A 15,451-nucleotide genomic window follows, 5' to 3' on the forward strand; every position below is an offset into this window, starting at 1 on the left:
ATGTGGATTATCAGCAGGACATCAAACTAAATATGAGCTGTTTTTAGCTGTTGTTATATAAACAAAATATAGTTTATATTTAAATAAACAAAATAGACAAATTTGTATATAGGTGTGTTTTATATCAATAGAACATTAATTTTACATTCTATTCATTTTACCTGAGATTTGTACAGCTTTTCAACCCTGCTACTAAAATGTGGGGTATGTTTACACGACAACAATGTACTAAAAATGAAAAAGTTTTTAAACTTGGTAAATTTGGTTACATCTAATCATGATGTAAAAATTAATTAATTAATAAAATAGGACCCCAAAGTGTACCCTGTTAGTGGAATGTGTTGACTGAAAATATTAATTCATTAAGCTCAATTTAAATTGTTTTATTTGCATGTCTTTGTCTTTAAGGATGCATAAAAGACAAGTCAGAAATGTTACCACGGACTCCCTCACTTCTGATTTAACAGAGGAGAAAATAAATCAGCTCTGTGGTTTGCTGGGGAATGTTGAACTGACTCTTCTCTACAAAGCTTCTGTTCATGGATATAATGCTTCTGCCTTCCATCAGCGATGTGACCGTCAGGGTCCCACATTACTTGTAGCGTACAACAGTGTAGGCTACATCTTTGGTGGATACACTAGTGTAGAGTATGCTCAAAGCGGGCAGCAAATTACTGATCCAGACATATTCCTGTTCAGCTTTCAAGGCAAGATCCCTGTGTGCATTAAAATTAACAGTGGATATAATGCACGTCTTGATGATGCTGGAGGACCCAACTTCGGTCAACAGTTGTACTTTTGCTTCAACAACCAACCAGTTTTGTTAAATCAAGGAGGGAATACATTTAGTGTTGATACAGCAACACTGTATGGGAACGACACACAATTGACTGAATGTGAGGTGTACAAAAAAGTGGAGCAGAGTAAGTCGATCATCAGAAAAAAAGAGTTTAATATGCACATGTAGTCATGTACAATAAGTTTCAGTCCTTTTAAATAACTTTGTTTTTTATTGTTAACATTTTACTTATTGTGCCAGGCTCTCAATTCAGTGCTGAGGAGAAACCATGGAGGAACGTTCTGTGGACAGCTGAGTATGTTTCTGCTCAGGTTTTGAGATCTTTTGTTCATTAAAGCCTTAAAGGACAACTCCGGTGCAAAATGAACCTCGGGTGTAATAACACATTGGTACAGACTAAATCGTTCCCTGAGATTTGTTTTCATGATAATCGAATGTAAAGAGTTTTATCTCTAAAAACAGTTTAGCTTATAACGCTAGTATATTGGGCATCGAGTAAGCAAAAAGAGATCGCTAGTTAATACCATTAACAAGGCTCAAATTAGCCCCACTAACTTTTTTCCAAGATGGCTCCTGTCTGTATGCTCTAACTGTACTGTCTGTGTAAAGTATCTTCTTATTAAACTGTCTATACACTTACAAAGTTCTCAATGCTTCGGTTTGCATGTAAGGACACTCATTATGCTGCCGTGTTAGTGTGGGGCTAATTTGAGCCTTGTTAATGGTATTAACTAGCGATCTCTTTTTGCTTACTCGATGCCCAATATACTAGCGTTATAAGCTAAACTGTTTTTAGAGATAAAACTCTTTATATTCGATTATCATGAAAACAAATCTCAGGGAACGATTTAGTCTGTACCAATGTGTTATTACACCCGAGGTTCATTTTGCACCGGAGTTGTCCTTTAAGGGGCGAATGGCCCTGATGTTTTCTTTAGGTACATTTTTATTTCACATTTTGGGCACTTTTGGGGCCTTAACATGCTCAAAAACTCTTGAAACTTTGCACACAATTTTTTTTTTTTTTTTTTTTTTACAGTCAAGTCATTAGAACAAGTTCTTATTTACAATGGCGGCCTGACAAGTGGAATAACCACTTAGGGAAAGGAAATGGGGCTAAAATAAATACAGTACATTAGAAACACATACAGGTTAACAAGTACATTAAATACAATTTAAAAAACAACACAGTAAACAACACAAAATGATTATGTAGAGAAGCAACTGCATGTGTCCGTGAACAAGGATGATATAATAGTTTTAAAAGATGAAATTGAAATTAGTGTATCTAGTTTGAGAATATGTTGCAGAGCATTGCAGTCGCGAGCGGCAGCAGATTGAAAAGAAGCAAGACCAAATGCAGAGTTAGTTTTGGGAATACATAATTGAAGACGAAGTGAGGACTGGGTGTTGTATGTGACAGGCTTGGGCTGCAGCATGTGACCCAAGTAAGGAGGTGAGTGGCCGAGAAGGGTCTTATAAATGAAAGTGAACCAGTGAATTTTGCGGCGATTGTGAAGGGAGGGCCAGTTGACAGATGAATATATAGCGCAGTGGTGTGTATTGAAAGGAGCATTTATGGCAAACCTGATAGCGGAATGGTAAAGAGTGTCAAGAGTTGATAGAGTGGACTTCCAAGCAACCCTGTATATAGTGTCTCCATAGTCTAACATGGGTAGAATGGTCATTTGAATAAGAGTTAGTTTGGCAGAAGAGGTGAAGGAAGAGCGGTTTCTGTAAAGGAAACCAAGCTTGGCCTTCACCTTAGATTGCAGCTTTGATATGTGGATGGAGAAAGAAAGTGAAGTTTCCAACCAGATGCCCAAGTATTTATATGCAGTGACTTGTTCTAGAATAGCCCCCTTACAAGTGGTGATTTTTAGGGCTGGAGGAGGCGTAGTACCCTTACGGTAAAACCACATGGTTTTTGTTTTGAAGGTATTAAGAGTGTGTTTGAGTTGTGTTAAGGATTGCTGTAGTTGGAAAAAGCTATCTTGCAAGGTAGCTTGAACAGCATCAGGGGAGGAACCCATGGCATAAAGGATTGTATCACCATCAGCATATAAGTGAATGAGTGAATTACCAACTGAATGTTATTAATATAAATTGAGAAAAGTGTAGGGCCAAGGATGGAGGCTTGGGGGACACCCCTGGTGACCAGTAGAGAATGAGAAAAAAGGTTTTCAAATCTTACACGTTGAACCCGGTGAGAAAGATAATTTGAGAACCAAACCAGTGAGTGATTAGTGACACCAATGCTGATAAGTTGTGGATGAGTGTGTTGTGGTCCACGGAGTCAAAGGCTTTTGCAAGGTCAATAAATATAGCAGCGCAGTGTTGTTTGCTATCTAACGCGGATGTAATGTCATTGAGCACTTTAGTGGTAGCTGTAACACAACCATACCCTGATCGGAAGCCAGACTGTGGCTCGGAGACTGTGCCTTGGTTACTGTAGGTGAAAAGGGGTGCGCTACAGAGCCCCTCAAATACAACCATATAAAAGGGTCCGCTGCAGAGCCCCCCATAACCCCCCCTGTCCAGTAACACACGTTGGAATCGTCGGGCATTAGGGTCGCACAAGTGGACGGGGGGGGGTTATGGGGGGCTCTGCAGCGGACCCTTTTATATGGTTGTATTTGAGGGGCTCTGTAGCGCACCCCTTTTCACCTACAGTAACCAAACTTCAAACACTTATAGATCTTATCAGGCCAAACAACTTTCACAATCTAAGTCATACACCAGCCCAACAGGAAGTTAACTATTATGAGCAAACTCGGTCAGGATGAAGCTAAAACACAGAGGATGCTAAATTGCCAGCAGATTTTTGATATCTCAAATGGATTTCATAATTAATAACTTTTATTAGCTTTTGCATTTGTATATATATTTAGACATTATCAAAGACTACTTTCTGTCACAGTTTAGTTGTTTTTTTTGGAAATGTATTTTTTGGCTCAACTAACTGGTAAAACCTTCTCCAACTTATCCTTTGATCTCTCTCTCTCTCTCTCTCTCTCTCTCTCTCTCTCTCTCTCTCTGTGTGTGTGTGTGTAACAGTCTATTTTATACTTTTGATTGTTTAGAGTTTAACTTATTCGTTGCTGTGCTTTTGCCTGCATTAATGGATAAGAAATCTCTTAGCTCTTGTCTTTTTCTATCAATTTGAATAACAAAATAAAGGCATATATCCAGTTCACCTGTAGTGACTATAGGTTTTATATAATTAGTTTAATAATTAGGTTAAATAAATTAGAAAAAAGACCTTAAGATACTGTATATACTTCTGGACTTAATTTTGAGCTGCAAATTATAAATTCACACTGTTTTGAAAAGTTGCTGAGAACAGTGTTTTCAGAATGACTTGCTTTTATAAGGTATTGCTTTTGGATATATATTAGACATAAAAATCTACTTTCTCTCACACTTTAGATTTAAATTTTTGGTTTAAAATGTTGTTGAATCTTCTGGTTCAACTAACTGGGAAACAGTTAATCCATTGATCTTACTCTACCTCTGTGTGTGACAGACTGACAACATAGTTTTATATAGTTACTTTACAATAAGATTAAAGGTGCAAAACGCAAGTCTCTGAGTTTTTGCAGAACTACGCCCCCTCTGGCGACAAGCGAAACTGCAACCAGAGTTGTGCACGCTCATGGACCACACGCATCTTTTATTGGATCTGTTTTATGTTTCATGTTGTACTATTCTTCCAAACACAATTCCTAGTTTATGAAACTGTTCACTAACAATGGTAGTAAAACCAATTCTGATTGTACATGTATCTAGCTTACGCTAAAGTATTACACATTTTACGCATCGTCATTTGTTGTCATACATAGATTGGCCGTATCAAACATTAGAGACTGGGCTATATCTTACCGTTTTATCAAGAAAAAAGCCAACTGAGGATCCCGTTTGAGACCAAGAGCAGACCGGAGATCTCTCCATTTGTTGAATGCCTTCCTCTCGTCTTACTCCGACGCCTGTCTGACTCCAATTTGGACCTTTTGGTGGCACTAGACAAAATTTTTCTTTTCTTTACTTTACGTGGAGTTTGCGTTGGGGTTTGGAATGGACTACAAGCCGGTCTCTTTGAATCCATCTTCTAACTTTGACGCACGAGTTGTCTTCGCTGATACGGAGAATGGCGGCGCCGGCGAATACACAAACCTGCGAGACATAGCCTGGTGAGCGTGAACGCGCATGACGTCACGCCCAGTCTCAAATTCGAGCCCGAATCCCTCTTATATATTTTACTGTACAGGATTATAGAGGCAATCTCAGTGCGCAGAGAAGGGCTCATTCAGCCCATCAGGCAGTTCTTTAAGCATGTATAGGATAGAAAAACAGGTATTTTTAACATGAAAAGTTGCGCAATGCACCTTTAATGCAAATATTAAAAAAATCTTAAGATAAATACTTATGGACTTACACAATTTTGAGCTGCAAATGATAAATTCACACTCATTTGAAAATGACCTATAACATTCTATGACATGATATTCATCTAAATGTTATTGATCTCGTGGAAGTGGCTGTTGTGGTTCATGGTCATAGTGGCACCAGCTGGCTGCAGTAAATGTGGCATATTCAAACGATTTTGACAGTTCTTTTACATTTACCCGCTTTATATGTACATTGCTTGTCATTCACAGTTGTACTAGTGCCACGGATGTGGCGGTGGCGTCAGGGTTTGGACCCATCATCACTGCATGCAGCTATATTTTTCTATTGTAATTTGATATACACCTATAAAAATGTGTTTATGTTTTAGACGAAGAGACGAGCTCATGGAATCGATCAGGAATTATAAACCCATGATGCCGTCTGTGAGTCGGGTCAGAATCCTAATGATCGGTCCTGTAGGTGCTGGAAAATCCAGTTTCTTTAATTCCATCAACTCCGTCTTTATGGGCCGCATGACCAGCAAAGCCATGTCAGGATCTGCAGGCACTAGTCTCACCACACAGGTACAGATTCAACAGGATTCATAGTGTTTCCTACAGAAGTGTCTCTTCAGGTCAAGAACAGCTCTTGATGACTTCAGGTCTTGATGTGTTTCTCTTCTTGGTTGGTAGTTTCGCACATACCCAGTGAAAGACGGCCGTGAAGGAAAGCCGTTGCCATTTGTGTTGTGTGACACCATGGGACTCGAGGAGCAATCGGGTGCAGGACTGGATATTGATGACATCAGCAGCATTCTTCAAGGTCACGTACCAGACCGCTATAAAGTAAGTGCACTGTTCTCCAGAATGAATGACGGTTGAAGTATGAATGATAAAATGTTCATTTCATGCTCAATCCTCAGTTCAACCCTACAACAGCGTTTCAACCGGATGAGCAAAAGGCCTCCAGACCTGCATCTCTACAGGAGAAGATCCACTGTGTGGTGTATGTGATCGACGCCACCAAAATCTCCATCATGTCCAGCAAACTAGAGGAAAAACTCGCTGCCATACGCAGAAAAGTGAACACACTGGGTGAGTGAACATATTAATGCCAATCATGTGACTAATCCAAAGTAGGTTGTACATTGAGCTAGCTGATAGTTGCATGTGATGTGACACACCTCATTATTTTCAGGCATTGCTCAGATCGTCTTGATGACAAAAGTAGATGAAGCATGTCCTCTAGTGGAGGAAGATCTTCAAAGCATTTATGCCAGTTCCTACATCAAGACGAAGGTGAGACATGATCACATGATCACATGATCTGTTCCCACAGGACTCAGAGTGACTGCCATGTTGTTTTGTCTCTGCAGGTGCAGGAGGTGAGCTCTCGGTTGGGTGTGCCGGTGTCTTGTGTGTTACCGGTGAAGAACTACAGTCAGGAGCTGGAGCTGGAGCTCAACTGTGACGTCCTGCTTCTCACCGCTATACAGCAGATGCTCAACTTTGCAGACGACTATCTGGATGATGTTGGTCACACAGAGAGCCACCCCATATAACGCGCTGCTGTTATTTAATTTCCTCAACTATTCTGAGGCCAGATTTGTGTTTGAGACTAAAATGTAAAATTTGTCTGCAACAAATATAACTCACTTGGACATGTAAACCACAATCACAGATTATTTGAGTTAATGTCGAACATGTAACGAACACAAAGAGTTCTGTTGTTACAACCTGCTCCCAGTACTTGTAACACTAGCTGGGGATAGATGTAGATGTAGCATTTGCTGTAATCACATTTATGCAAGAATGTTATTAAAGAACAAAGAATAATCTGTTTTGAATAAAGTGAACAATTTTTCTTTCAGAGACTTACATGCAACACGCCGGATATTTAGTTACTGAATGAATCCACGTTTTTTTAACAAATCAAGTGAGGGGTTTTAGTTTAATATTTAGAGTATCATATATTGCTTGAGGGTTTCTTGTTGTTTATCTGATGTTCCTGTTCTCTTCACCCATTAAAGCATTTGTCCACCATCATGCCAAGGTCCACCTTGTCATCTTCATCTTTTATGAAAATAAGCAAATTATTTTAACAAGTTTTCAAAACCTTTTGTGTTATTTCTTTATAAAGAATTGAGGGGCAGTTAATTTTGTTTTAAAGTTTGGTAACACTTTATTTTAAGGTGACGCAGTTACACGTTACTACTAATACTACTGATACCACGCATTGGACGCTTCGTCATAAGAGGAGTATTTCTTTAATGTTTACATAAAATTATGTTACAAAAATAATAAACAATTTTATTATACAAATAATGTCTACCCTTGCACTGTCCTATAAAATAAAGGCAAGAGTCTAAAATATACCTTGAAAAAATTATAAGGAGAGAAATAAGTGAAGCTGAGATACTACCAGAAAAGATAAATATACAGACAAAAGCTGAATTAGCATTACTGTTTATTGAAACAACGAAAGGTGTGAATCAAATGAAACATGGACCAAGAACCATATGTTTACTGTCAGATAGTTACTAGACAGACGACATCAGCAGGCTGGAACAGTGGAACAGATGAAGCAACAATAAACCAGACGCAACATCTTCCATCCTGTAGATTACTATATAAAAACACCTGTAACCAGCATTATCAATTCATATTAAACTGACATCTCTTTCTTAATTTGTAGAATTAGTTTGGCATTTTTAAATCACAGTTTCAAAAATGACAAAATAGAAGACAATAAACTTTTTTTTTATATCTGTGTAAATATGGTGACTTGTTAGCGTGAATAAGAGCCATGCAGATTATTCAAATCCGCTTGGTGAAATACAACACGTATAGGAAAACTATTAATAAGGACATCCTGACAAATAGCAGATGAAATTGATTGCAGGTGTACACTTTGACTCCATATGGCTTTTAAGAGGCTCGGACATCTTGACAAGTTCGTGATTTCTGCATGGCATCTGTCACTGAATCGCTCATGTATACCTGTTAAATAACATAAAATAAACAATATGTGCAGCTTGGCATGAGTATCGTGTGGCCATCGCGACGTGAAAGCTTTGCGTCGTCTGATGAATTACGTGCTCACTGCGAATCCGTCTATGAACAGTCTACAGCAACGGAAAACTACGAGAATGGACGGAAGGGGAATGTCACGGGGTGCTTGTTTCCATACGTGGTCTATATTTGCTGTGCTTTTCGGTATTTGACATTTATAAAGAGGACATTCATATTCAAAATCGTAAAAAATAATGGAACACTTTCCTTTCAGAACTGTACAAGATTAAAATAAAAATCAACATATAGTTATACATATTTATATGACAAAACTGTTACATTTATTATTTCTATATAGAAAAACAAAAAAAATTTTTTTTTTACTTTTAACGGTAAGCAGAATGCAGTATTCCCTCGGAGTAAAGCAAAACAAAACAATTAGACTCTTTAAACTGACGGTCTAGAGGTCATGGTTTATGTACTTGCATGCCAGAACTGACAGTTTACTAACAAAAAGTCAATCCACAGAAGTGGATAACGGGGTGAACGTGGGTAAAAGTAATAATAAAAGTTACTCTGGTACTTGTTAATATCCACTAGGTGGCATCGCAAGCAAAGAAAATTGTAACAGTAGTAAGTGCATCTGGATGGAGGTTTGTTCAAGTCCTTCATTAGTCCATGCGAGGGAATACTGCATTGCTATGTTGTGTTGCTAGTAGTGTTCATTAGAGAGCTTGTTTTCTACTCCGATTGGCCAAGCGGAAGGGTCACGCTCCTCTACTGGCCCTCTTTGGGTGAGGAGGGTGACTGGTTACCGGAGGTATTCTTGAGGTTGCCCAGTGTTTTACTGAACCAGGAGTTTTTGGCAGCTTGAACCTCAGTCATCAAAACGCCCCTCTGGTGCTCCAGCTCCTGGTACATAACATTAACAAATTATATTTAAGTTACTGTAAACTGACATGGCTGTAAACTGCCAAGTAATATTTACAGCATTTGTTAGCCGAGTTTCTTTGAAAAGATACGACAGCAGCTTTTTAGTTGCCACAAAAAAATAAAGGATAAAGTCAAAGTTTTGAGAATAAAGTCTTAACAGTACAAGATTACATGTGTAATAGTTTGAAAATTAAGTCAAAAAGACAAAAATAAAGTAAGAATTATGAGATTAAAGCAAAAGTTTGTGAGCAAAGTCATAAAATTACGAGATTTAAGTAAAAATGACAAGAATAAAGTAAAAATAATGAGAATAGTCAAAATTATGAAAGTAAAGCAAAATTACATGGAAGTCGTAACAATATGAAATTTAAGTCAGAATTATGTGAACAAAGTTGTAACATTATCAGATTTAAGTAAAAAAATTATGTGAATAAAGTCGTAACATAATGAAATTTAAGTCAAAATTATGTGAAACATGAGATTTAGGTCAAAATTACATGAACAAAGTTGTAACATTATGAGATTTAAGTCAAAATCATGTGAACAGAGTTGTAACATTATGATATTTAAAGGTATTGTAGGTAGAATTTTTTTTTTTAACTTTTTGCCAAATTTGTTTAAACTTTCTATATATATCAATGCATAATTAAAATGTAAGTACTCTGGAAAAGAGAGTATAAAAATCGAGTGTCTGTAGTCCTCTCAGGGCTGTAATAAACACAGCTACTTATCTCCATTCACTTCCACCCCCTCCATTCTGGGCTCCTTCCAAAACCACGCCCCCAAAACACATGAACGCGCGATGCCGACAGCTCACAGCTGGAGGACGCGCTTACCAGCGCCGAGCGGAGAGGAGCAGTGCATGTAGTGACATCATGTCAGACTCACATGTAATAAAATACCTAACTTTATCATTATGAATATAAACAACTAACATGGCTGTTAGTAGCCTACTCACTATCAAGCTAGCATATCGATACTGGTAAAGTTTAAAATATATTGAGTTTGATTCGTTAACGAGCTAGTAACATAAAGCAAAGCTAAAAACAGGTTGCATTGATACACGTTTTCCCATTACAATCAGTTACACTGTGATGAAGGTGAATTTCGTGTAAGATTCATAACATATACGCCGTGTTTTGCATGTAATTGTGTCTCTTACTAGTCTCTTACCCTCCTCGAGTCAAACGAGTGCGCGCATGTGGGCAGCGCATGTAGCAGCGGGGGTGTTGCCATGGTTGCGAGAGAGTGACAGTCGCCTAAGCCAATCCTTTGTTTCGTCCCGGAAGGAAATAATGAGCTGTGTTTAGTGCAGATTAAACGGTCTAGAGTCACTCGATTTTTATACTCTTTTTATCAGAGTACTTACATTTTAATTATGCATTGATATATATAGAAAGTTTAAACAAATTTGGGAAAAAGTTTTTTAGACCAAAAACGACCTACCCTACCTTTAAGTCAAAATCATGTGAATAAAGTCGTAACAGAGATGTAAGTCAAAATTGCGTGAAAGTTCACAGGTAAAAAAAAAAAAAAAAAAGAAAGAAAAAAATCACAGGTAAGTCAAAATTCAGAAAATAAATTGTAAAATTCGATAAAAGTCAAAATTATGTGAATCAAGACGCAACACTGAAATTTTAGTAGTAACTTTTGAAAATAAAGTTTCAATTTTGAGCAAAAAGTTAGAACTACAAAGTTGGAATATGAGAAGTCATAAGAAAATCAATATTAAAGTGACGTAGTGAAAACACAACTATTCTCAAAATGTTACAAATAGTAAATGTTATGACTTTACTACTGTTAACCTGGCACTAAAATGTAGTGAGATACAACTATATCTATAAAACACTGATTTCAAATATGTTTATTGTAAACTAATAAGTCCGTGGTTTAGAACAAATTTCTCCCTTTAAACAGATAAAAGTTGATTGTACAAATCTATCTTCACCGTGACGACTGACCTGGATCTTGCACTTGGCCTCCACCAGCTGGAGTTTGGTTTGCGCCAGCTCTAGCTCTAGCTCTCTCAGCTGGGCCTTGAGCGAGTCCTTCTCCTCATCCATGTCTGTGTCCCGGTTGTCCTGACTCACCGCAGGGATCTGCAGGGGTCCGTCTTTGCTGAACACTTCCCTACAGCGCTCGCACGCCATCACTTTAGCCTGGAGGAATGAGAGATATGATCGCCACATACTCAACAGACCACAGTAGAGAACTCAAAGACTAGTTACTCACCTTAACTATATCCAGTTCTTCTTTTGTGGACGCCTGCTGTTTCTCCAGCCTCGTACTCAACTGGGAACATATCTAACACAAACAAAAAGACCATATTTCAGATCTTATTATACGCCATCCATCACAATAAATACTAAAAAAGACATGTACGGTCCTGAAGATGTTATTTTAGTATCATTGAGATACTATTATAGTTTTTATTTCTAGCTTGAATTCATTTTTTGTTATATTTTACAATTTCGATTTAGTTGAAGTTTTAGCCATTTTTGTTGTTTTTATAATTTTTATCTATTTCTATAATGTTTTTAATTCAGTTCTAGTGTTTAGGTATTTTAGTACATCAATAAAAAATAAATAAAAAATGTTTCTTGGCAAGCAACTAACTGAAATAAAATAAGTTTATATTGTAACATTTTATTTCAGTCATGTTGTTTTAGTGTTATCCGGATTTTTTTTTTTTTTTTTTTTTTTACTAGTTTGAAAGTTTTTTTTTATATTTTCCATTTTCATTCGATATTGAAGTTTTTGTAATTTTTGGGTCAGGACCCACCCCATCTGAGGGTTGTCCCCCCTAAAAATATCATTAAAAACCATACTGTGTATTGTAAATAATATAATGATATATACTTAAATCGTTTGTAGTGTTTTACTACGTACAGAATAATTTTAAGTTCAGAAACATTTGGAGTCCCCCCTCCCTTGCCTCACAGTGCTTTGGTCCACTGGCTGCTTTCCACCTTTCCCTCACCTACACACACACACCTACACACACACCCACACACACACCCACACACACACACACACCCACACCCACACCCACACACACACACACACACACACACACACACACACACACACACACACACACACACACACACACACACACACACACAAACACACACACACACACACAAGTGTGGTGGGATAGTTCTTCAGTAGTTGTGGAACTCGCTGTCAAGGCGATCGTATTCACTTTACTCATCGGATGGAGTGATTCTTTTCTCTTTAATACAGATGATGCTGTGTCATTAAAAAATTAGTCATGACCAAAAAAAAAGATGATATCCGATGTATTTTTACATCGAAACCTAAAATACTATGTGGATGACACAAGATAATTTAATTATTATAATATGACCGCATGCTGAATCTATGAACCTAACTCATATTTACACAACTATACCTTTGTGTAAGCTACAAGTACAATTTTGACTGTATTATTTGTGTTCCCTTTAAAAATTGCTCGAGAATGTTTTTGTTTATTGTCCCTCTCTACTGTTTAGATGACATGATTTCACTTTTAGTTATTTTAGTACATCAAGTTAAATTAAAATGGAAATTAGATGTTTCCTTCGCAACTAACTGAAATAAAAAGTAGTTTACATTTTTTAAACATTTTATTTATTTTAGTATATTTTTATTAATATTTTGAAATACCATTGATCCCATGATTCCATTTTGATTGTAATTAAATGTAGTAGTTTTGTTGTTTTTGTCATTTTGATTTCAAATTTAGTTTTAGTTATAACTAAATGAAAGTATTATTTTTTCTTTTTCAGTTAACATTTATTTTATTTCAAGCAACAAATGTTTTTTTTTATGGTTCTAGTTTCAGTTAATTATAATAACCCTGATTCAGTTATCATTTATCTTATTTCAATATAATCCCACTGCCCTGAAGTGTGGGGTGATTATGGGATTTCTAGATATGTCTGGGACACTCAAGCATACCTGTTTATACTCTGCTATGATAGCTGTGGTCTTCTTGATCTCGAACTCTGCTTTCTCCAGCTCTCTCCTGAACACTTCCTTCAGCTGAAAAGCAAAAACAGTCTCGTTCATGTCTGTAGCAGTTAAGTTTAATACTACATAGAGCCCTCGATCCTCGTACCTGTGCCGTCTCCTCCTCTTGTCTTCTCTTCTCCTCCTCGGTCTCTACCAGACGTTGTTTAGTGTTGAGCAGTTCCTTGTTCAAAACGTCAGCTTTGTCCTCGGCCTGAGAATGCAGATCTTTTAAACACACAAGATCTAACCAAAAGCCGATGTATAGTGTGTTAACTAGTGTAGAAATACCTGGTCCAGGTCATTCCTCAGTGCTATCTTGCTGGTCACCAGTTCATGGGCAAGATCATCGTTCTCCTGCTCCAGACGCATGCTGGCCTCCTGCAGTCGCCGGTTTTCTCTCTGCAGGGACACATACGCAGTTCATTTATTACTTTATGCAGGTTAACAGACGGAGACTGAAAAGACTGCGAGGCTAGCTTTGCACAAGCTACAGACTCAAATTTCCCAAGCACTCACATGTAAGCATTACAAATGTGTATGAAAGTACATGATTGTGTAAACTGCACCGTTTTGCAATACATGAATGCAACAAATTAAAAGGACATATACTAATTTTGTCACTAAAATTCTCCAATGACTGTTTCAATATTTTGACAGTTACTCATTTTTTTTCGTCAGCAGAGCATATTTTTTATTTTATTTTTTTAATAAAATGCTATTTTAGAAGATTTTTTTTTACTGTTTTTATACTTCTTTATTTCCAATTATTATCTTATATATAGTAAACAAATATATAGTAGTAAAATATTATAATATCATTTAAAATTATAGATAATAAATTAATTACTAAATTAAGATAATTATAGGAAATAAAGTAGTATAAAAACAGTAAAATAATTCCAAAACAAAAAATCTTCTAAAACAATGAAATATTGTAATAACAGTAAATATATATCTACATATTTCATAGAGTAAATAAAGTAACATAATTGAATAGATAAATTATATAAAATTATAAAAGATTATTATTATAATAAAAAATAGTTAAATTAATAATAGCAAAAAAATAGCACAAATATATAAATTACTAAAAGACTATATAATAATAGTAAAAAAACAAAGATCAAGTAATTAATAGTCAAATAAATAAATATAATAATAGTAAAAAAGTGCATAAAATAGTAGAAGATTATAATTATAAAATATTAGATAGGCAAATAATATAATAATGGCAAATAAAGATAACAATAGTAAAAAAAAATTGCAATTCTAAAAATATTATATAGTAATAAGTTAAGATAACTGCAAATAATACACAAAAATGTGGGATAATAATAATAGTAAAAAGATGATAAAAAAGTAATTAATTGAGATAATAATAGCATGATTACAAAAATTATAATTAAACGTATATAAAATGGTAAATGAAACGGCTCACATAGAATCGGCAATAGTAATTTAGTCAGAAATTGAATGCATTCATGCATGTTTGTATATGAAATATTCCAAAAATAATTTAATTTGAATTATATTCCACATAACTCATAATTTAGTAGACTATCCCTCCCAAATAAAAGCAGGAAACACACAAAAAGCTGCACACTGACTAAAAAACTTGACACTATAGGAGCCTAGGAGCCATATGTAAAGAGACTTGGATAACAAGCTGATCTAGGAACAGTTTTTCACATCCAGTCTTGAGAAATCACACTAAATGACCACAGTGTGACTTCTGCATTGCCTGATTAGAGAGCTGGCGTTGTCACAGGGAGTCTCCCACTGCCTCACATGACACACATTTCCTTATCAGGAAGGGGAAAGCTGTCATCTGACTTCCATTTACAAACACACACAAACACACACATTGCTGGTTAGGTTGTGCACAGCAGTTAATGTAACATGGAAGGCTTGAGGTCATCATTTCAAATGGATCATCAGAGAAACAAACACACATGCAGGCAGATGTTAGTAGCCAATGAGCGCTGGTGGGCTGAAGGCTTACCTGCACCGTCGACCCCAACACAGTGAATACTACACCCACTAGAACAAGAACACCGCAGAGGCCTTCCCCATCCAGCACCGCTCCACACATACAACACCGCCTGTCCATGCTCCACCCCCCGCCACAGATCATTGGTTAAATGGGTGAGTGAGGGAATCTCATTGGTTAGATGGGTGAGTGAGGGAGAGGGTAAACAGGAAGTGACAGCAAGGAAACCACTGAGTAATGGAGCTTCCTTTAATAGCATGCTTGGCTTTTTAACACTGCACGTTGCTTGTGAAAGCACACATTCATACAAAT

At 36.6% G+C, this 15,451-nt stretch overlaps 2 protein-coding genes across 6 annotated transcripts in view; one reads left to right on the forward strand and one right to left on the reverse strand.

Annotated features, from left to right (window-relative positions):
• LOC130089258 (interferon-induced protein 44-like) overlaps positions 1-6,842 on the forward strand; it is a 59,197-nt gene extending 52,355 nt beyond the window's left edge. For 2 of the 5 annotated variants that reach the window (XM_056256508.1, XM_056256511.1), the window contains 6 exons: positions 1,040-1,094; positions 5,577-5,772; positions 5,881-6,033; positions 6,111-6,282; positions 6,386-6,486; positions 6,564-6,842. In XM_056256508.1, coding sequence (XP_056112483.1) covers positions 1,040-1,094; positions 5,577-5,772; positions 5,881-6,033; positions 6,111-6,282; positions 6,386-6,486; positions 6,564-6,749 — 863 coding nt within the window. In that variant the 3' untranslated portion in view covers positions 6,750-6,842. Of the gene's footprint in view, positions 1-408; positions 924-1,039; positions 1,095-5,576; positions 5,773-5,880; positions 6,034-6,110; positions 6,283-6,385; positions 6,487-6,563 lie in introns of all 5 variants that reach the window. The other 3 variants (XM_056256515.1, XM_056256513.1, XM_056256517.1) reach the window with 2 other exon arrangements.
• A 2,134-nt stretch (positions 6,843-8,976) lies between these two features.
• LOC130089377 (rab GTPase-activating protein 1-like) lies at positions 8,977-15,441 on the reverse strand. Its single transcript, XM_056256673.1, has 7 exons — positions 15,152-15,441; positions 13,438-13,548; positions 13,256-13,360; positions 13,096-13,179; positions 11,365-11,436; positions 11,094-11,291; positions 8,977-9,111 (listed from the first exon to the last, which is right to left on the reverse strand). Exons 1-7 carry the CDS (start codon positions 15,281-15,283, stop codon positions 8,977-8,979), a joined length of 837 nt encoding a protein of 278 aa, XP_056112648.1. The 5' UTR covers positions 15,284-15,441.
• Between the last annotated feature and the right edge of the window lie 10 nt (positions 15,442-15,451).

Source organism: Rhinichthys klamathensis, unplaced genomic scaffold (assembly GCF_029890125.1).
Source record: "Rhinichthys klamathensis goyatoka isolate OS25496 unplaced genomic scaffold, OSU_Roscu_1.1 h1tg000127l_1, whole genome shotgun sequence".
NCBI lineage: Eukaryota > Metazoa > Chordata > Actinopteri > Cypriniformes > Leuciscidae > Rhinichthys > Rhinichthys klamathensis.

Excerpts from the sequence above, each read along its gene's own strand:
- LOC130089377 (XM_056256673.1), bottom strand. The coding sequence starts at position 15,283 with ATGATCTGTGGCGGGGGGTGGAGCATGGACAGGCGGTGTTGTATGTGT. Across the intron at positions 11,437-13,095 it reads TCATAGCAGAGTATAAACAG|ATATGTTCCCAGTTGAGTAC; the intron begins GTATGCTTGAGT and ends TGTTTGTGTTAG. Across the intron at positions 11,292-11,364 it reads AAGAACTGGATATAGTTAAG|GCTAAAGTGATGGCGTGCGA; the intron begins GTGAGTAACTAG and ends TCATTCCTCCAG.